Below are 21,623 nucleotides of genomic sequence, written 5' to 3'. Positions count from 1 at the left end.
CATTCTCTCAACCAGCTTCATGAGGTAGTCACCTGGAATGCATTTAAATTAACCGGTGTACCTTGTTAAAAGTTAATTTGTGGAATATCTTTCCTTCTTAATGCGTTTGAGCCAATCAGTTGTGTTATGACAAGGTAGGGGTGGTATACAGAAGATAGCCCTATTTGGTAAAATACCAAGTCCATATTATGGCAAGAACAGCTCAAATAAGCAAAGAGAAATGATAGTCCATCATTACTTTAAGACCTGAAGGTCAGTCAATCCAGAAAGGTTTCTTCAAGTGCAGTCGCAAAATCCATCAAGCGCTGTGATGAAACTGTCTCTCATGAGGACCACCACAGGAAAGGAAGAGTTACCTCTGCTGCAGAGGATAAGTTTATTAAAGTTACCAGCCACAGAAATTTCAGGCCAAATAAATGCTTCACAGAGTTCAAGTAACAGAGACATCTCAACCTCAACTGCTCAGAGGAGACTGTGTGAATCAGGCCTTCATGGTCAAATTGCTGCAAAGAAATCACTACTAAAGGACACTAATAATAATAAGAGACTTGCTTGGGTCAAGAAACACAAGCAATGGACATTAGACCGGTGGGAATCTGTCCCTTGGTCTGATGAGTCCAAATTTGAGATTTTTGATTCCAACCCCCGTGTCTTTGTGGGATGCAGAGTAGGTGAACAGATGATATCCGCATGTGTGATTCTCACCGTGAAGCATGGAGCAGGAGTTGTGATGGTGTGGGGGTGCTTTGCTGGTGACACTGTCTGTGATTTATTTAGAATTCAAGGCATACTTTACCAGCATGGCTAACAGCATTCTGCAGGAATACACCATCGCATCTGGTTTGCACTTAGTGGGACTACAATTTGTTTTTCAACAGGACAATGACCAAACACACCTCCAGGCTGTGTAAGGGCTATTTGACCAAGAAGAAGAGTGATGGAATGCTGCATCAGATTACCTATCCTCCACAATCACCCAACCTCAACGCAATTGAGATGGTTTGGGATGAGTTGGACCGCAGAGTGAAAGAAAAGCAGCCAACAAGTGCTCAGCATATGTGAGAACTCCTTCAAGACAGTTGGAAAGGCATTCCAGGTGAAGCTGGTTGAGAGAATGTCAAGAGTGTACAAAGCTGTCATCAAGGCAAAGGGGTGGCTACTTTGAAGAATTGTTGGTTACTACATGATTCCATATGTGTTATTTCATTGTTTTGATGTCTTCATTATTATTCTACAATGTAGAAAATAGTAAAAAAAGAAAGAAAAACTCTTGAATGAGTAGGTGTGTCCAAACTTTTGACTGGTACTGTATGTATGTACATAAATACAAATCAACAGTTTCTGAGAAATCATCTTCATTGTCATGTCATAATTTCAGCCAGCATGTGGTTAACGTTCTGTCTAGTCAGAACAAGACAAACCAAGTAAACAAACAACGTAAACAAAAGGAAGAAATGTGAGAGGATAAAAGGTTGAGAGAAATAGTAATAAGGAAATATTGCAAAGATGAAGGAGAGGTTAAGGTTGAAGGTTCATGGGTCAAAGGTAGGTTTAGGTTAGGAGAGACGTTGTGAGGACTGAGGAAGTGGATCAGAAGTTTCTTCATCCATAGCCTGACTTCAGAAGCAAACAAAACATCTCTAACTAAAAAAAGATTTTCAAACTTATTAGTTGAAAAAACAAATTCTTAATGATATCTGTTGTTTGTACTCTGTTCCAAGGCCACTCAGTTGGACAAAACTCAGAATGAGAAATAATCGTCTCTCTTTTTCTTCTCTGTCAGGCTGAGCGATAATATGTCACTAACCATCTCATTTCCTTTCAATTGCTTCACTTGTTATTTGGGAGTGTAATCAATTTACCTCAGACATACATTTTTCTGTTACACCAATATTAACGTTGGAGTAGCTTGCAATTACAACCAGCATTTCCTATCCCTTCATTTTTTAGGTTTCCCATCAATTTAAGGTGTATAATATTTTGACTGAGATGTAGGATGCGTCCCAAATGCTGTAATTTACTTAACCACTACTATGACGTGTTTGTCAGGAAAATGCATGAAGAGCAAATCAAGAGAAGGGAAAAAAACACAATGGTGGGAAGTGATGATTAAAGTTGCCTTTAAAAATCTATAGAATAAAATTAAAGAAATGCACAAAAATACTACAGTATTTTCCTCTGATCGGGGGGGTTGATTCAGATTGATGACATTTGTTAAAGTTTTGACTTTCAAAACCTTCCAGTACCTTATTTCTTTGCTCGCCTAGTCCTAATGCGGCATCGTCCACAAAGATGGGATCCCACATCGTGTCATACGCGTCAATTTCCCTCTGTTTCATTCTGGCATACAGAGCATCATCTCTCTGAACTACATTTCCCACCATCCACTGCAAGCATACAAAATCAGCACTGTTACCATGGAGAAATCGCAGCTTGCTGTCAGATGTTGTCAGATCCTGGTCTAACTAATAAAGATGTATTTTCATTGAACTGTGGTTGATAGATACACATGGCTACACCAATGGGAAATGGAGGTGTAGTAGAACCCTGGTAAAGGACATCAAGTCAACAGTTGATCACAGAAGCATCACATTGACCTTGAGAGAAAGAATAACCTGTGTTCTCCAACTGCATCCCACACCTCATTACACCAAAACACAACCTCCCTAGAACAATCTGACCCTACTCCCTTTCTATCCGGAGACACCAACCTTATTGGGGTCGGGTCGGAGTTTCTCGTTGTTGGCGACGGCTAGTTTCTCGGCGGCCCTCTTCTGCCTCTGGGGCCCCCGTCCAAAGAAGATGTAGTTGACAAAGGCGTACTCCAGCAGGGCCAGGAAGACGAACACAAAGCAGCCCATCAGGTACATGTCTATGGCCTTGACGTAGGGGATCTTAGGAAGAGTCTCTCTCAGATGGGTGTTGATGGTGGTCATGGTCAACACCGTAGTGATACCTGGAGATCACATTTTACCTTTACAATCACTGCATTCACCAAAATAATGGATATATTATTATGTGTCAGGTGTGTCTCAGGTGTGTATCAGGTGTGTCTAAGGTGTGTCTCAGGTGTGTATCAGGTGTGTCTCAGGTGTGTCAGGTGTGTCTCAGGTGTGTATCAGGTGTGTCTCAGGTGTGTATCAGGTGTGTCTCAGGTGTGTCTCAGGTGTGTATCAGGTGTGTCTCAGGTGTGTATCAGGTGTGTCTCAGGTGTGTATCAGGTGTGTCTCAGGTGTGTGTCAGGTGTGTCTCAGGTGTGTGTATCAGGTGTGTCTCAGGTGTGTATCAGGTGTGTATCAGGTGTGTCTCAGGTGTGTATCAGGTGTGTCTCAGGTGTGTATCAGGTGTGTCTCAGGTGTGTGTCTCAGGTGTGTGTCTCAGGTGTGTCTCAGGTGTGTGTCTCAGGTGTGTCTCAGGTGTGTCTCAGGTGTGTATCAGGTGTGTATCAGGTGTGTCTCAGGTGTGTGTATCAGGTGTGTCTCAGGTGTGTCTCAGGTGTGTCTCAGGTGTGTCTCAGGTGTGTCTCAGGTGTGTATCAGGTGTGTCTCAGGTGTGTATCAGGTGTGTCTCAGGTGTGTCTCAGGTGTGTCTCAGGTGTGTGTCAGGTGTGTATCAGGTGTGTATCAGGTGTGTATCAGGTGTGTCTCAGGTGTGTATCAGGTGTGTATCAGGTGTGTAGCAGGTGTGTAGCAGGTGTGTCTCAGGTGTGTATCAGGTGTGTATCAGGTGTGTATCAGGTGTGTGTGTGTCAGGTGTGTATCAGGTGTGTCTCAGGTGTGTATCAGGTGTGTATCAGGTGTGTCTCAGGTGTGTGTCTCAGGTGTGTGTGTCAGGTGTGTATCAGGTGTGTGTCTCAGGTGTGTATCAGGTGTGTCTCAGGTGTGTGTCTCAGGTGTGTCTCAGGTGTGTGTCGGGTGTGTCTCAGGTGTGTGTCTCAGGTGTGTATCAGGTGTGTATCAGGTGTGTGTCTCAGGTGTGTATCAGGTGTGTATCAGGTGTGTGTCACAAGTGTGTCTCAGGTGTGTGACAGGTGTGTATCAGGTGTGTATCAAGTGTGTCTCAGGTGTGTCTCAGGTGTGTGTCAGGTGTGTATCAGGTGTGTATCAGGTGTGTGTCAGGTGTGTGTCAGGTGTGTCTCAGGTGTATGTCTCGGGTGTGTGTATCAGGTGTGTATCAGGTGTGTATCAGGTGTGTGTCAGGTGTGTATCAGGTGTGTCTCAGGTGTGTATCAGGTGTGTGTCTCAGGTGTGTGTCAGGTGTGTGTCAGGTGTGTGTCAGGTGTGTATCAGGTGTGTCTCAGGTGTGTCTCAGGTGTGTCTTAGGTGTGTCTCAGGAGTGTGTCAGGTGTGTATCAGGTGTATGTCAGGTGTGTGTCAGGTGTGTCTTAGGTGTGTGTCTCAGGTGTGTGTCTCAGGTGTGTGTCAGGTGTGTATCAGGTGTGTCTCAGGTGTGTATCAGGTGTGTATCAGGTGTGTCTCAGGTGTGTGTCTCAGGTGTGTGTCTCAGGTGTGTGTCTCAGGTGTGTATCAGGTGTGTCTCAGGTGTGTGTGTCAGGTGTGTCTCAGGTGTGTATCAGGTGTGTCTCAGGTGTGTATCAGGTGTGTCTCAGGTGTGTGTCTCAGGTGTGTCTCAGATGTGTCTCAGGTGTGTGTCAGGTGTGTATCAGGTGTGTATCAGGTGTGTGTCAGGTGTGTGTCAGGTGTGTCTTAGGTGTGTGTCTCAGGTGTGTATCAGGTGTGTGTCTCAGGTGTGTCTCAGGTGTGTCTCAGGTGTGTATCAGGTGTGTATCAGGTGTGTCTCAGGTGTGTGTCTCAGGTGTGTGTCAGGTGTGTATCAGGTGTGTATCAGGTGTGTGTCAGGTGTGTGTCAGGTGTGTGTCAGGTGTGTCTTAGGTGTGTGTCTCAGGTGTGTATCAGGTGTGTATCAGGTGTGTGTCAGGTGTGTATCAGGTGTGTCTCAGGTGAGTCTCAGGTGTGTCTCAGGTGTGTGTCAGGTGTGTATCAGGTGTGTATCAGGTGTGTGTCAGGTGTGTGTCAGGTGTGTCTTAGGTGTGTGTCTCAGGTGTGTATCAGGTGTGTCTCAGGTGTGTATCAGGTGTGTCTCAGGTGTGTCTCAGGTGTGTATCAGGTGTGTCTCAGGTGTGTATCAGGTGTGTATCAGGTATGTATCAGGTGTGTATCAGGTGTATGTCTCAGGTGTGTCTCAGGTGTGTGTCTCAGGTGTGTATCAGGTGTGTGTCTCAGGTGTGTATCAGGTGTGTATCAGGTGTGTGTCTCAGGTGTGTATCAGGTGTGTCTCAGGTGTGTCTCAGGTGTGTGTCAGGTGTGTATCAGGTGTGTATCAGGTGTGTCTCAGGTGTGTGTCTCAGGTGTGTATCAGGTGTGTATCAGGTGTGTATCAGGTGTGTCTCAGGTGTGTCTCAGGTGTGTGTCAGGTGTGTATCAGGTGTGTGTCAGGTGTGTGTCAGGTGTGTGTCAGGTGTGTCTTAGGTGTGTGTCTCAGGTGTGTGTCTCAGGTGTGTATCAGGTGTGTCTCAGGTGTTTGTCAGGTGTGTGTCTCAGGTGTGTATCAGGTGTGTGTCAGGTGTGTGTCAGGTGTGTGTCTCAGGTGTGTCTCAGGTGTGTGTCAGGTGTGTATCAGGTGTGTCTCAGGTGTGTGTCTCAGGTGTGTCTCAGGTGTGTGTCAGGTGTGTCTCAGGTGTGTCTCAGGTGTGTGTCAGGTGTGTGTCTCAGGTGTGTATCAGGTGTGTCTCAGGTGTGTGTCTGAGGTGTGTGTCAGGTGTGTGTTAGGTGTGTGTCAGGTGTGTGTCAGGTGTGTGTCAGGTGTGTCTCAGGTGTGTCTCAGGTGTGTATCAGGTGTGTCTCAGGTGTGTGTCAGGTGTGTGTCAGGTGTGTGTCTCAGGTGTGTGTCAGGTGTGTGTCAGGTGTGTGTCTCAGGTGTGTGTCTCAGGTGTGTGTCTCAGGTGTGTATCAGGTGTGTGTCTCAGGTGTGTCTCAGGTGTGTGTCAGGTGTGTGTCTCAGGTGTGTATCAGGTGTGTGTCTCAGGTGTGTCTCAGGTGTGTGTCTCAGGTGTGTATCAGGTGTGTATCAGGTGTGTGTATAAGGTGTGTATTAGGTGTGTATCAGGTCTGTGTCAGGTGTGTCTCAGGTGTGTATCAGGTGTGTCTCAGGTGTGTGTCAGGTGTGTCTCAGGTGTGTGTCAGGTGTGTATCAGGTGTGTATCAGGTGTGTGTATCAGGTGTGTATCAGGTGTGTATGAGGTGTGTCTCAGGTGTGTGTGAGGTGTGTATCAGGTGTGTGTCAGGTGTGTATCAGGTGTGTCTCAGGTGTATGTCTCAGGTGTGTCTCAGGTGTGTCTCAGGTGTGTATCAGGTGTGTCTCAGGTGTGTCTCAGGTGTGTCTCAGGTGTGTCTCAGGTGTGTATCAGGTGTGTCTCAGGTGTGTCTCAGGTGTGTCTCAGGTGTGTGTCTCAGGTGTGTATCAGGTGTGTCTCAGGTGTGTCTCAGGTGTGTATCAGGTGTGTATCAGGTGTGTCTCAGGTGTGTCTCAGGTGTGTATCAGGTGTGTCTCAGGTGTGTATCAGGTGTGTGTCAGGTGTGTCTCAGGTGTGTGTCTCAGGTGTGTATCAGGTGTGTGTCAGGTGTGTGTCAGGTGTGTGTCTCAGGTGTGTCTCAGGTGTGTGTCAGGTGTGTATCAGGTGTGTCTCAGGTGTGTGTCTCAGGTGTGTCTCAGGTGTGTGTCAGGTGTGCATCAGGTGTGTCTCAGGTGTGTGTCTCAGGTGTGTCTCAGGTGTGTGTCAGGTGTGTGTCTCAGGTTTGTATCAGGTGTGTCTCAGGTGTGTGTCTGAGGTGTGTGTCAGGTGTGTGTCAGGTGTGTGTCAGGTGTGTGTCAGGTGTTTCTCAGGTGTGTATCAGGTGTGTCTCAGGTGTGTGTCAGGTGTGTGTCAGGTGTGTCTTAGGTGTGTGTCCCAGGTGTGTGTCTCAGGTGTGTGTCTCAGGTGTGTGTCTCAGGTGTGTATCAGGTGTGTATCAGGTGTGTCTCAGGTGTGTATCAGGTGTGTGTCTCAGGTGTGTCTCAGGTGTGTGTCAGGTGTGTGTCTCAGGTGTGTATCAGGTGTGTGTCTCAGGTGTGTCTCAGGTGTGTGTCTCAGGTGTGTATCAGGTGTGTATCAGGTGTGTGTATAAGGTGTGTATTAGGTGTGTATCAGGTCTGTGTCAGGTGTGTCTCAGGTGTGTATCAGGTGTGTCTCAGGTGTGTGTCAGGTGTGTCTCAGGTGTGTGTCAGGTGTGTATCAGGTGTGTATTAGGTGTGTGTATCAGGTGTGTATGAGGTGTGTCTCAGGTGTGTGTGAGGTGTGTATCAGGTGTGTGTCAGGTGTGTATCAGGTGTGTCTCAGGTGTATGTCTCAGGTGTGTCTCAGGTGTGTATCAGGTGTGTCTCAGGTGTGTCTCAGGTGTGTCTCAGGTGTGTCTCAGGTGTGTATCAGGTGTGTATCAGGTGTGTCTCAGGTGTGTCTCAGGTGTGTCTCAGGTGTGTGTCTCAGGTGTGTATCAGGTGTGTATCAGGTGTGTGTCAGGTGTGTATCAGGTGTGTCTCAGGTGAGTCTCAGGTGTGTCTCAGGTGTGTGTCAGGTGTGTATCAGGTGTGTATCAGGTGTGTGTCAGGTGTGTGTCAGGTGTGTCTTAGGTGTGTGTCTCAGGTGTGTATCAGGTGTGTCTCAGGTGTGTATCAGGTGTGTCTCAGGTGTGTCTCAGGTGTGTATCAGGTGTGTCTCAGGTGTGTATCAGGTGTGTATCAGGTATGTATCAGGTGTGTATCAGGTGTATGTCTCAGGTGTGTCTCAGGTGTGTGTCTCAGGTGTGTATCAGGTGTGTGTCTCAGGTGTGTATCAGGTGTGTATCAGGTGTGTGTCTCAGGTGTGTATTAGGTGTGTATCAGGTCTGTGTCAGGTGTGTCTCAGGTGTGTATCAGGTGTGTCTCAGGTGTGTGTCAGGTGTGTCTCAGGTGTGTGTCAGGTGTGTATCAGGTGTGTATCAGGTGTGTGTATCAGGTGTGTATCAGGTGTGTATGAGGTGTGTCTCAGGTGTGTGTGAGGTGTGTATCAGGTGTGTGTCAGGTGTGTATCAGGTGTGTCTCAGGTGTATGTCTCAGGTGTGTCTCAGGTGTGTCTCAGGTGTGTATCAGGTGTGTCTCAGGTGTGTCTCAGGTGTGTCTCAGGTGTGTATCAGGTGTGTATCAGGTGTGTCTCAGGTGTGTCTCAGGTGTGTCTCAGGTGTGTCTCAGGTGTGTCTCAGGTGTGTGTCAGGTGTGTCTTAGGTGTGTGTCTCAGGTGTGTGTCTCAGGTATGTGTCTCAGGTGTGTGTCTCAGTTGTGTATCAGGTGTGTCTCAGGTGTGTATCAGGTGTGTCTCAGGTGTGTGTCTCAGGTGTGTCTCAGGTGTGTCGCAGGTGTGTGTCAGGTGTGTATCAGGTGTGTATCAGGTGTGTGTCAGGTGTGTGTCAGGTGTGTCTTAGGTGTGTGTCTCAGGTGTGTATCAGGTGTGTGTCTCAGGTGTGTCTCAGGTGTGTCTCAGGTGTGTATCAGGTGTGTATCAGGTGTGTCTCAGGTGTGTGTCTCAGGTGTGTGTCAGGTGTGTATCAGGTGTGTATCAGGTGTGTGTCAGGTGTGTGTCAGGTGTGTGTCAGGTGTGTCTTAGGTGTGTGTCTCAGGTGTGTATCAGGTGTGTGTCAGGTGTGTGTCAGGTGTGTATCAGGTGTGTCTCAGGTGAGTCTCAGGTGTGTCTCAGGTGTGTGTCAGGTGTGTATCAGGTGTGTATCAGGTGTGTGTCAGGTGTGTGTCAGGTGTGTCTTAGGTGTGTGTCTCAGGTGTGTATCAGGTGTGTCTCAGGTGTGTCTCAGGTGTGTCTCAGGTGTGTCTCAGGTGTGTCTCAGGTGTGTATCAGGTGTGTCTCAGGTGTGTATCAGGTGTGTATCAGGTATGTATCAGGTGTGTATCAGGTGTATGTCTCAGGTGTGTCTCAGGTGTGTGTCTCAGGTGTGTATCAGGTGTGTGTCTCAGGTTTGTATCAGGTGTGTATCAGGTGTGTGTCTCAGGTGTGTATCAGGTGTGTCTCAGGTGTGTCTCAGGTGTGTGTCAGGTGTGTATCAGGTGTGTATCAGGTGTGTCTCAGGTGTGTGTCTCAGGTGTGTATCAGGTGTGTATCAGGTGTGTATCAGGTGTGTCTCAGGTGTGTCTCAGGTGTGTGTCAGGTATGTATCAGGTGTTTGTCAGGTGTGTGTCAGGTGTGTGTCAGGTGTGTCTTAGGTGTGTGTCTCAGGTGTGTGTCTCAGGTGTGTATCAGGTGTGTCTCAGGTGTGTGTCAGGTGTGTGTCTCAGGTGTGTATCAGGTGTGTGTCAGGTGTGTGCTCAGGTGTGTCTCAGGTGTGTCTCAGGTGTGTATCAGGTGTGTCTCAGGTGTGTCTCAGGTGTGTGCTCAGGTGTGTCTCAGGTGTGTCTCAGGTGTGTCTCAGGTGTGTCTCAGGTGTGTGTCAGGTGTGTGTCTCAGGTGTGTATCAGGTGTGTCTCAGGTGTGTGTCTGAGGTGTGTGTCAGGTGTGTGTCAGGTGTGTGTCAGGTGTGTGTCAGGTGTGTCTCAGGTGTGTCTCAGGTGTGTATCAGGTGTGTCTCAGGTGTGTGTCAGGTGTGTGTCAGGTGTGTGTCTCAGGTGTGTGTCTCAGGTGTGTGTCTCAGGTGTGTGTCTCAGGTGTGTATCAGGTGTGTATCAGGTGTGTCTCAGGTGTGTATCAGGTGTGTGTCTCAGGTGTGTCTCAGGTGTGTGTCAGGTGTGTGTCTCAGGTGTGTCTCAGGTGTGTGTCTCAGGTGTGTATCAGGTGTGTATCAGGTGTGTGTATAAGGTGTGTATTAGGTGTGTATCAGGTCTGTGTCAGGTGTGTCTCAGGTGTGTATCAGGTGTGTCTCAGGTGTGTGTCAGGTGTGTCTCAGGTGTGTGTCAGGTGTGTATCAGGTGTGTATCAGGTGTGTGTATCAGGTGTGTATCAGGTGTGTATGAGGTGTGTCTCAGGTGTGTGTGAGGTGTGTATCAGGTGTGTGTCAGGTGTGTATCAGGTGTGTCTCAGGTGTATGTCTCAGGTGTGTCTCAGGTGTGTCTCAGGTGTGTATCAGGTGTGTCTCAGGTGTGTCTCAGGTGTGTCTCAGGTGTGTCTCAGATGTGTATCAGGTGTGTATCAGGTGTGTCTCAGGTGTGTCTCAGGTGTGTCTCAGGTGTGTGTCTCAGGTGTGTATCAGGTGTGTCTCAGGTGTATCTCAGGTGTGTATCAGGTGTGTATCAGGTGTGTCTAAGGTGTGTCTCAGGTGTGTATCAGGTGTGTCTCAGGTGTGTATCAGGTGTGTGTCAGGTGTGTCTCAGGTGTGTGTGTCAGGTGTGTGTCAGGTTTGTGTCAGGTGTGTATCAGGTGTGTCTCAGGTGTATGTCTCAGGTGTGTCTCAGGTGTGTCTCAGGTGTGTCTCAGGTGTGTATCAGGTGTGTCTCAGGTGTGTCTCAGGTGTTTGTATCAGGTGTGTCTCAGGTGTGTCTCAGGTGTGTCTCAGGTGTGTCTCAGGTGTGTCTCAGGTGTGTATCAGGTGTGTATCAGGTGTGTCTCAGGTGTGTCTCAGGTGTGTCTCAGGTGTGTGTCTCAGGTGTGTATCAGGTGTGTCTCAGGTGTGTCTCAGGTGTGTATCAGGTGTGTATCAGGTGTGTGTCTCAGGTGTGTATCAGGTGTGTATCAGGTGTGTGTCACAAGTGTGTCTCAGGTGTGTGACAGGTGTGTATCAGGTGTGTATCAAGTGTGTCTCAGGTGTGTCTCAGGTGTGTGTCAGGTGTGTATCAGGTGTGTGTCAGGTGTGTTTCAGGTGTGTCTCAGGTGTATGTCTCGGGTGTGTGTATCAGGTGTGTATCAGGTGTGTATCAGGTGTGTGTCAGGTGTGTATCAGGTGTGTGTCTCAGGTGTGTGTCAGGTGTGTGTCAGGTGTGTGTCAGGTGTGTATCAGGTGTGTCTCAGGTGTGTCTCAGGTGTGTCTTAGGTGTGTCTCAGGAGTGTGTCAGGTGTGTATCAGGTGTGTGTCAGGTGTGTGTCAGGTGTGTGTCAGGTGTGTCTTAGGTGTGTGTCTCAGGTGTGTGTCTCAGGTGTGTGTCAGGTGTGTATCAGGTGTGTCTCAGGTGTGTATCAGGTGTGTATCAGGTGTGTATCAGGTGTGTCTCAGGTGTGTGTCTCAGGTGTGTGTCTCAGGTGTGTGTCTCAGGTGTGTATCAGGTGTGTCTCAGGTGTGTGTGTCAGGTGTGTCTCAGTTGTGTATCAGGTGTGTCTCAGGTGTGTATCAGGTGTGTCTCAGGTGTGTGTCTCAGGTGTGTCTCAGGTGTGTCTCAGGTGTGTGTCAGGTGTGTATCAGGTGTGTATCAGGTGTGTGTCAGGTGTGTGTCAGGTGTGTCTTAGGTGTGTGTCTCAGGTGTGTATCAGGTGTGTGTCTCAGGTGTGTCTCAGGTGTGTCTCAGGTGTGTATCAGGTGTGTATCAGGTGTGTCTCAGGTGTGTGTCTCAGGTGTGTGTCAGGTGTGTATCAGGTGTGTATCAGGTGTGTGTCAGGTGTGTGTCAGGTGTGTGTCAGGTGTGTCTTAGGTGTGTGTCTCAGGTGTGTATCAGGTGTGTATCAGGTGTGTGTCAGGTGTGTATCAGGTGTGACTCAGGTGAGTCTCAGGTGTGTCTCAGGTGTGTGTCAGGTGTGTATCAGGTGTGTATCAGGTGTGTGTCAGGTGTGTGTCAGGTGTGTCTTAGGTGTGTGTCTCAGGTGTGTATCAGGTGTGTCTCAGGTGTGTATCAGGTGTGTCTCAGGTGTGTCTCAGGTGTGTCTCAGGTGTGTCTCAGGTGTGTATCAGGTGTGTATCAGGTATGTATCAGGTGTGTATCAGGTATGTATCAGGTGTGTATCAGGTGTATGTCTCAGGTGTGTCTCAGGTGTGTGTCTCAGGTGTGTATCAGGTGTGTGTCTCAGGTTTGTATCAGGTGTGTATCAGGTGTGTGTCTCAGGTGTGTATCAGTTGTGTCTCAGGTGTGTCTCAGGTGTGTGTCAGGTGTGTATCAGGTGTGTATCAGGTGTGTCTCAGGTGTGTGTCTCAGGTGTGTATCAGGTGTGTATCAGGTGTGTATCAGGTGTGTCTCAGGTGTGTCTCAGGTGTGTGTCAGGTATGTATCAGGTGTGTGTCAGGTGTGTGTCAGGTGTGTGTCAGGTGTGTCTTAGGTGTGTGTCTCAGGTGTGTGTCTCAGGTGTGTATCAGGTGTGTCTCAGGTGTGTGTCAGGTGTGTGTCTCAGGTGTGTATCAGGTGTGTGTCAGGTGTGTGTCTCAGGTGTGTCTCAGGTGTGTGTCAGGTGTGTATCAGGTGTGTCTCAGGTGTGTGTCTCAGGTGTGTCTCAGGTGTGTGTCAGGTGTGCATCAGGTGTGTCTCAGGTGTGTGTCTCAGGTGTGTCTCAGGTGTGTGTCAGGTGTGTGTCTCAGGTGTGTATCAGGTGTGTCTCAGGTGTGTCTCAGGTGTGTGTCTGAGGTGTGTGTCAGGTGTGTGTCAGGTGTGTGTCAGGTGTGTGTCAGGTGTGTCTCAGGTGTGTATCAGGTGTGTCTCAGGTGTGTGTCAGGTGTGTGTCAGGTGTGTCTTAGGTGTGTGTCTCAGGTGTGTGTCTCAGGTGTGTGTCTCAGGTGTGTATCAGGTGTGTATCAGGTGTGTCTCAGGTGTGTATCAGGTGTGTGTCTCAGGTGTGTCTCAGGTGTGTGTCAGGTGTGTGTCTCAGGTGTGTATCAGGTGTGTGTCTCAGGTGTGTCTCAGGTGTGTGTCTCAGGTGTGTATCAGGTGTGTATCAGGTGTGTGTATAAGGTGTGTATTAGGTGTGTATCAGGTCTGTGTCAGGTGTGTCTCAGGTGTGTATCAGGTGTGTCTCAGGTGTGTGTCAGGTGTGTCTCAGGTGTGTGTCAGGTGTGTATCAGGTGTGTATCAGGTGTGTGTATCAGGTGTGTATCAGGTGTGTATGAGGTGTGTCTCAGGTGTGTGTGAGGTGTGTATCAGGTGTGTGTCAGGTGTGTATCAGGTGTGTCTCAGGTGTATGTCTCAGGTGTGTCTCAGGTGTGTCTCAGGTGTGTATCAGGTGTGTCTCAGGTGTGTCTCAGGTGTGTCTCAGGTGTGTCTCAGGTGTGTATCAGGTGTGTATCAGGTGTGTCTCAGGTGTGTCTCAGGTGTGTCTCAGGTGTGTGTCTCAGGTGTGTATCAGGTGTGTCTCAGGTGTTTATCAGGTGTGTCTCAGGTGTGTATCAGGTGTGTCTCAGGTGTGTGTCAGGTGTGTATCAGGTGTGTCTCAGGTGTGTCTCAGGTGTGTCTCAGGTGTGTATCAGGTGTGTCTCAGGTGTGTATCAGGTGTGTCTCAGGTGTGTATCAGGTGTGTCTCAGGTGTGTCTCAGGTGTGTATCAGGTGTGTCTCAGGTGTGTCTCAGGTGTGTCTCAGGTGTGTATCAGGTGTGTATCAGGTGTGTATCAGCTGTGTGTCAGGTGTGTCTCAGGTGTGTCTCAGGTGTGTATCAGGTGTGTCTCAGGTGTGTGTCAGGTGTGTGTCAGGTGTGTCTTAGGTGTGTGTCTCAGGTGTGTGTCTCAGGTGTGTGTCTCAGGTGTGTGTCTCAGGTGTGTATCAGGTGTGTATCAGGTGTGTCTCAGGTGTGTATCAGGTGTGTGTCTCAGGTGTGTCTCAGGTGTGTGTCAGGTGTGTCTCAGGTGTGTATCAGGTGTGTGTCTCAGGTGTGTCTCAGGTGTGTGTCTCAGGTGTGTATCAGGTGTGTATCAGGTGTGTGTATAAGGTGTGTATTAGGTGTGTATCAGGTGTGTCTCAGGTGTGTATCAGGTGTGTCTCAGGTGTTTGTCAGGTGTGTCTCAGGTGTGTGTCAGGTGTGTATCAGGTGTGTATCAGGTGTGTGTATCAGGTGTGTATCAGGTGTGTATCAGGTGTGTCTCAGGTGTGTGTCAGGTGTGTATCAGGTGTGTTTCAGGTGTGTATCAGGTGTGTCTCAGGTGTGTATCAGGTGTGTATCAGGTGTGTCTCAGGTGTGTCTCAGGTGTGTCTCAGGTGTGTATCAGGTGTGTGTCAGGTGTGTCTCAGGTGTGTGTGTCAGGTGTGTATCAGGTGTGTGTCAGGTGTGTATCAGGTGTGTCTCAGGTGTATGTCTCAGGTGTGTCTCAGGTGTGTCTCAGGTGTGTCTCAGGTGTGTCTCAGGTGTTTGTCTCAGGTGTGTCTCAGGTGTGTCTCAGGTGTGTCTCAGGTGTGTATCAGGTGTGTCTCAGGTGTGTCTCAGGTGTTTCTCAGGTGTGTATCAGGTGTGTCTCAGGTGTGTCTCAGGTGTGTCTCAGGTGTGTATCAGGTGAGTATCAGGTGTGTCTCAGGTGTGTGTCAGATGTGTGTCTCAGGTGTGTCTCAGGTGTGTATCAGGTGTGTCTCAGGTGTGTCTCAGGTGTGTCTCAGGTGTGTCTCAGGTGTGTCTCAGGTGTGTATCAGGTGTGTCTCAGGTGTGTCTCAGGTGTGTCTCAGGTGTGTCTCAGGTGTGTATCAGGTGTGTGTCAGGTGTGTGTCAGGTGTGTCTCAGGTGTGTCTCAGGTGTGTCTCAGGTGTGTATCAGGTGTGTCTCAGGTGTGTGTCAGGTGTGTGTCAGGTGTGTCTTAGGTGTGTGTCTCAGGTGTGTGTCTCAGGTGTGTGTCTCAGGTGTGTGTCTCAGGTGTGTATCAGGTGTGTATCAGGTGTGTCTCAGGTGTGTATCAGGTGTGTGTCTCAGGTGTGTCTCAGGTGTGTGTCAGGTGTGTGTCTCAGGTGTGTATCAGGTGTGTGTCTCAGGTGTGTCTCAGGTGTGTGTCTCAGGTGTGTATCAGGTGTGTATCAGGTGTGTGTATAAGGTGTGTATTAGGTGTGTATCAGGTGTGTGTCAGGTGTGTCTCAGGTGTGTATCAGGTGTATGTCTCAGGTGTGTATCAGGTGTATGTCTCAGGTGTGTCTCAGGTGTGTATCAGGTGTGTATCAGGTGTGTATCAGGTGTGTCTCAGGTGTGTCTCAGGTGTGTCTCAGGTGTGTCTCAGGTGTGTATCAGGTGTGTATCAGGTGTGTCTCAGGTGTGTATCAGGTGTATGTCTCAGGTGTGTATCAGGTGTGTATCAGGTGTGTATCAGGTGTGTATCAGGTGTATGTCTCAGGTGTGTATCAGGTGTGTCTCAGGTGTGTCTCAGGTGTGTCTCAGGTGTGTATCAGGTGTGTCTCAGGTGTGTATCAGGTGTGTATCAGGTGTGTCTCAGGTGTGTATCAGGTGTGTCTCAGGTGTGTGTCAGGTGTGTATCAGGTGTGTCTCAGGTGTGTCTCAGGTGTGTCTCAGGTGTGTATCAGGTGTGTCTCAGGTGTGTCTCAGGTGTGTCTCAGGTGTGTCTCAGGTGTGTATCAGGTGTGTCTCAGGTGTGTATCAGGTGTGTCTCAGGTGTGTCTCAGGTGTGTCTCAGGTGTGTATCAGGTGTGTCTCAGGTGTGTATCAGGTGTGTATCAGGTGTGTCTCAGGTGTGTCTCAGGTGTGTATCAGGTGTGTCTCAGGTGTGTCTCAGGTGTGTCTCAGGTGTGTATCAGGTGTGTCTCAGGTGTGTCTCAGGTGTGTCTCAGGTGTGTATCAGGTGTGTCTCAGGTGTGTCTCAGGTGTGTATCAGGTGTGTCTCAGGTGTGTCTCAGGTGTTTCTCAGGTGTGTCTCAGGTGTGTATCAGGTGTGTCTCAGGTGTGTGTCAGGTGTGTGTCATGTGTGTGTCTCAGGTGTGTATCAGGTGTGTCTCAGGTGTGTCTCAGGTGTGTCTCAGGTGTGTCTCATGTGTGTATCAGGTGTGTATCAGGTGTGTATCAGGTGTGTGTCAGGTGTCTATCAGGTGTGTATCAGGTGTGTCTCAGGTGTGTATCAGGTGTGTGTCAGGTGTGTATCAGGTGTTCAAAGGAGTTTAAATCAGCTACAGTTTCTATCTGATTCTATATGTGATAAAGGACCAGAATCACCCTGTGTCCTCCTGGTACAGGTTCGGGAACCAGCCAACTGTGACATGAGTAGTAAACAAGTGCATAGTAGCGTAGTAGTTTGGCACCTTTACAGAACTAATGAACCCATATGGACATATAGATCCTCATTCTACAGACCTAATGAACCTATACGGACATATAGATCCTCATTCTACAGACCCAATGAACCCATGTGTGTGTGTGTGTGTGTGTGTGTGTGTGTGTGTGTGTGTGTGTGTGTGTGTGTGTGTGTGTGTGTGTGTGTGTGTGTGTGTGTGTGTGTGTGTGCGTTCATATGTGTGTGTGTGTGTGTTTGCGTGCATGCGTGTGTATCTGAGCATTGGGTCTCTGTTCAAATTCCAGGGGACCAACCACATGTTTCAGGAAGCTACAGACTCCGTGTCTGTAGATATAAGAAGCACCCCAGTGTTAGCCCCTTTAACCATCTGGGATGTGTCCCAAAAGACACTCTATTCCCTACATAGTGCACTACTTTTTCTAATCAGAGCCCAATGGGGGTTCTGGTGAAAGGTTATGCACTATATAGGGAATAGGGTGTAATTTGGTACGCAGCCCTAGTATTAGTCACGGCACGATTCACCTGTGTTATTAGAACAATACACCCACTGTGTTTGATACGTTAGTCATCTGTGTTATTAGACCAATACACCCACTGTGTTTGGAACATTAAATCATCTGTGTTATTAGAGGCGCTCTTTAGGATAATAAAGGGTCAATAACAGACACAGGTCAATGGGCAGAGGCGCTCATTAGGACCTTATCCTCATCAAGTATTTTACATTATTATCGGCCAATAATCTAGGTTACTGTATCACAAATCATTCACTGTACTAATATGACTGTCATTAGGATCAAGGTGCAAAGGATCTATCTAATTGTAATCGTAGCTGGTTTAGGGCAGAATATGAATGCTTCTATTCATTTAGAACGATGCAAACACTATGACAACAACGTTTGTAAACATCGTTATAATGTATAAGTTTAATTTGATTGATGGATTGATTGGTTGATTGACTGATGAAATCTCGCTAACTTTATTGATCGAATCGATGGGCAGTCTTACCCAGGGCCACTCTGGCAGCGGAGGCATCATAGTTGATCCAGAAGGAGACCCAAGACAGGATGGTGATCAGGATAGAGGGCATGTAGGTCTGGAGGATAAAGTAGCCGATGTTCCTCTTTAGCTTGAAGCTCAGAGACAGGCGGGGATAGGAACCTGCATGGAGGAATACAGACAGAACTGTATTTATTTGATTTGTTTTATTTAACCAGCTAAACCATTAAGAATACATTGTCTTTTACAAATAATAACCTGAAGTAGAGGGAATCAGAACTGAAAAAGCAGAGAAAGGTAATATACAGAATATCTGTGTATCACCCCCTGAAAAGCTACAGTTTACCCATAGATATACAGTACCAATCAAAAGTTTGGACACACATACTCATTCCAGGGTTTTTCTTTATTTTTACTATTTTCTACATTGTAGAATAATAGTGAAGACATCAAAACTATGAAATAACACATATGGAATCATGTAGTAACCAAAAAGATGTAACCAAATCAAAATATATTTTAGATTTTAGATTCTTCAAAGTAGCCACCCTTTGCCTTGATGACAGCTTTGCACACTCTTGACATTTTCTCAACCAGCATTCATGAGGAATGCTTTTCCAACAGTCATGAAAGAGTTCCCACATACGCTAAATAAGTATCAAAATGGCCGCCACCGTGTACCTGTAGAGAAGACCACATTCTTGGAGACCAGTTTGTAGTCCACGATGGAGAACTGAGGCAGCTCTATTCTCTCCACCCCAGACACAGCTCCATCTCCCCCTCGCCAGTAGAACTCAATGTCATCAGTGGTGTATCCATCTGCAATATGTCCAAGATAAATACACAACGCAGAGACAGAGAACGAGAGGTCAAAAGGACCATAAGTCAATAGAGTACTAACGATCAATGGAAATAGTGTTTTTTCTGTAATAGGGAATTATTGATCCATGGTTCAGAGACATGGGAGGAATATGTCTTCTGAAATAGGATACTTGTTATTTGGCCATTGGCTTGTTTTATTGCAAGGAATTCTAATTGGTCAACCACAGACTAGGGCTGGGTTATAAAACTACATGCTGTTCCTTTGTTCTGGAGAGAGAATCACTGGAGAGAACCACAGGAGAGAATCACTGGAGAGAACCACAGGAGAGAATCACTGAGAGAGAACCACAGGAGAGAATCACTGAGAGAGAACCACAGGAGAGAATCACTGGAGAGAACCACAGGGAGAATCACTGGAGAGAACCACGGGAGAGAACCACAGGAGAGAATCACTGAGAGAGAACCACAGGGAGAATCACTGGAGAGAACCACGGGAGAGAATCACTGAGAGAGAATCACTGGAGAGAACCACAGGAGAGAATCACTGGAGAGAATCACTGAGAGAGAATCACTGAGAGAGAACCACAGGAGAGAATCACTGAGAGCGAATCACTGGAGAGACCCACAGGAGAGAATCACTGAGAGAGAACCACTGGAGAGAATCACTGAGAGAGAATCACTGAAGAGAATCACTGAGAGAGAATCACTGGAGAGAACCACATGAGAGAATCACTGAGAGAGAATCACTGGAGAGAACCACATGAGAGAATCACTAAGAGAGAATCACTGGAGAGAATCACTAAGAGAGAATCACTGGAGAGAATCACTGAGAGAGAATCACTGAAGAGAATCACTGAGAGAGAATCACTGGAGAGAGAATCACAGTAGAGAATCACTGAGAGAGCATCACTGAGGACAGGGGAGAATGACCATCTACCTCCCTGTATGATTTGTCCTCTTTGATTTGTCCTCCCCTGGATTTTCTTTGGAGTTTGTGTTATTGAAGAATAACATACATTGCTAACACCAGGTAGTGGAGATTCAGAGCACACGCCACATTAACATAGAGTGCCAGAATGGTAGGAATGGCTATGGTCTATGTCAAACGGCAGGGACACGAGGCTCTCACACACGTTGAGTAGACAACTGTTCCTCAAAGGTTCTATTCTTGTTCCTGTAATGTTTACTATTTATATCAACGATTTATATTCTGCTGTGTCAAATGTTACTGGAGAATATATTGTTAGGTTTAATAATAAATACAATTATAAAGGGAGATTTCAAAGAACATTTCACGGGACCAAAAATGGTTAGCTAACTGTGTAGTTCCTCTGTTCAGCTTATATGGATGAAACCCCATGCAGGAACTCACGGACCATTCTGTTGTGTTAACCCTTCTGTTGTGATAACCCTTCTGTTGTGTTAACCCTTCTGTTGTGTTAACCCTTCTGTTGTGATAACCCTTCTGTTGTGTTATCCCTTCTGTTGTGTTAACCCTTCTGTTGTGTTAACCCTTCTGTTGTGATAACCCTTCTGTTGTGTTAACCCTTCTGTTGTGTTAACCCTTCTGTTGCGATAACCCCTCTGTTGTGATAACCCTTCTGTTGTGTTATCCCTTCTGTTGTGATAACCCTTCTGTTGTGTTAACCCTTCTGTTGCGATAACCCTTCTGTTGCGATAACCCTTCTGTTGTGATAACCCTTCTGTTGTGTTAACCCTTCTGTTGTGTTAACCCTTCTGTTGTGATAACCCTTCTGTTGTGATAACCCTTCTGTTGTGTTATCCCTTCTGTTGTGATAACCCTTCTGTTGTGTTATCCCTTCTGTTGTGTTAACCCTTATTTTGTGATAACGCTCGCTCTCTCTCTACCCCTCTCCCTCTCTCTCTACCCCTCTCTCTCTACCCCATCTCCCCCTCTCTCTCTCCCTCTCTCTCTACCTCCTCTCCCCCTCTCCCTCTCTCTCTTCCCCCTCTCCCTCTCTCTCTTCCCCCTCTCCCCCTCTCTCACCCTCTCTCTACCCCTCCCCCTCTCTCTCTTCTCTCTCTCTACCCCCTCTCCCCCTCTATCTCTCTACCCCGTCTCCCTCTCTCTCTCTCCTCTCTATCTACCCCCGCTCCCCCCTCTCTCCATCTACCCCCTCTCCCCCACTCTCTCTCTCGCTCTCTCTACCCCATCTCTCTCTCTCTACCCCCTCTCCCCCCTCTCTCTCTACCCTCTCTCTCCTTTCTCTCTCTCTGTCTCCCCCTCACCCCTCTCTCTCCTCTCTCTCTCTCTCTCTCTCTCTGTCTCTCTCCATTTTTCTCTCCCTCTCTCTCTACATCTCTCTCTTTCTCTGTCTCACCCCTGTCCTGTCTCTTTCTCTCTCTACCCCCTCTCTCTATCTCTCTCTCTCTGTCTCACCCCTCTCTCTTTTTATGTCTATCCCTCTCTCTCTCCATATATCTCTGCCTCTCTCTCTACCACCTCTCTCTTTCTATCTCTCTCTCTTTCCTTTTCTGTGTACTACTTCCTCTGCTTGCCACTCATAATAAGAGGCAGTGACCTATTTAGATGCAATGAATAATTAAACTTTCAGCCTTTGATTTCTGAAAAATGAAGACATAATTCTCCCACTGCCTCGCTCTGACCCAGGATAGATGGCTAGATAGGAGTGGTGAGAGGATTAAGGACACTATAGCTGGTCAATGTATTGGTGTGGCCAGTCAGTCAGTGAGATATCTATTACTAACTGTGACGGATGGATGAAGAATCAGATACTATAGAAACACTACCACTATTAAAATACAGCCCATCCCACTTCTGACACCAACGTAGCTAGTCATTGTTTTGGCATGTCTATCATTGAGATTTGTAATGCCTAGTCTGACAGTTATGGCTCAGATAGGACAGAATAGAAAAACTACCAGTATCAAACGACAACCCAGCCCAAGCCAAAAACATAGTACTATACCTAATCTCTGTGTAAAAGCATGCAGCACCAGTTGATATAATCCACGCAGCACCAACTGATATAATCCACGCAGAACCAACTGATATAATCCACGCAGCACCAGCTGATATAATAAATGCAGCACCAATTGATATAATCCACGCAGCACCAAATGATATAATCCACGCAGCACCAACTACAGTCCACTACTACTATGCGGTAGGAACCGTCTGGCTGGGTTTATCCACAGTACCAGTACAACAACCCAGTATCACTCCAATCAGCCCCATCCACCATGCTGTGGGATCTGATGTGTTGTTTCACACCTGCATCGCTTTTATAACTGTCACTTTAGTGTTAGTTTCCTCACATTTATAACTGTCTCTTTAGTGTTAGTTTCCTTCCATTTATAACTGTCTCGTTAGTGTTAGTTTCCTCACATTTATAACTGTCTCTTTAGTGTTAGTTTCCTTCCATTTATAACTGTCTCTTTAGTGTTAGTTTCCTTCCATTTATAACTGTCTCTTTAGTGTTAGTTTCCTTCCATTTATCACTGTCGCTTTAGTGTTAGTTTCCTTCCATTTATAACTGTCTCTTTAGTGTTAGTTTCCTTCCATTTATAACTGTCTCTTTAGTGTTAGTTTCCTTCCATTTATAACTGTCACTTTAGTTTTAGTTTCCTCACATTTATAACTGTCTCTTTAGAGTTAGTTTCCTTCCATT

General features: G+C 47.3%; 1 protein-coding gene across 2 annotated transcripts in view; it reads right to left on the bottom strand.

Moving 5' to 3' along the window:
* The window catches only part of gabrb2a (gamma-aminobutyric acid type A receptor subunit beta2a), a 193,196-nt gene that overhangs the window by 3,111 nt on the left and 168,462 nt on the right, over positions 1-21,623 (bottom strand). The window contains exons 6-9 of one of the 2 annotated variants that reach the window (XM_045724206.2): positions 17,830-17,967; positions 17,158-17,310; positions 2,712-2,956; positions 2,247-2,387 (exon numbers count right to left, since the gene is read on the bottom strand). In XM_045724206.2, the coding sequence (XP_045580162.1) occupies positions 2,247-2,387; positions 2,712-2,956; positions 17,158-17,310; positions 17,830-17,967 (677 nt within the window). The remainder of the gene's footprint in view (positions 1-2,246; positions 2,388-2,711; positions 2,957-17,157; positions 17,311-17,829; positions 17,968-21,623) is intronic. The other variant, XM_045724207.2, reaches the window with a different exon arrangement.

The sequence above is a fragment of the Salmo salar genome, chromosome 09 (assembly GCF_965601325.2).
Source record: "Salmo salar chromosome 09, fSalSal1, whole genome shotgun sequence".
NCBI lineage: Eukaryota > Metazoa > Chordata > Actinopteri > Salmoniformes > Salmonidae > Salmo > Salmo salar.
The sequence above is the reverse complement of the archived record's forward strand: the minus strand, read 5'-3'. Positions and strand labels throughout refer to the sequence as shown.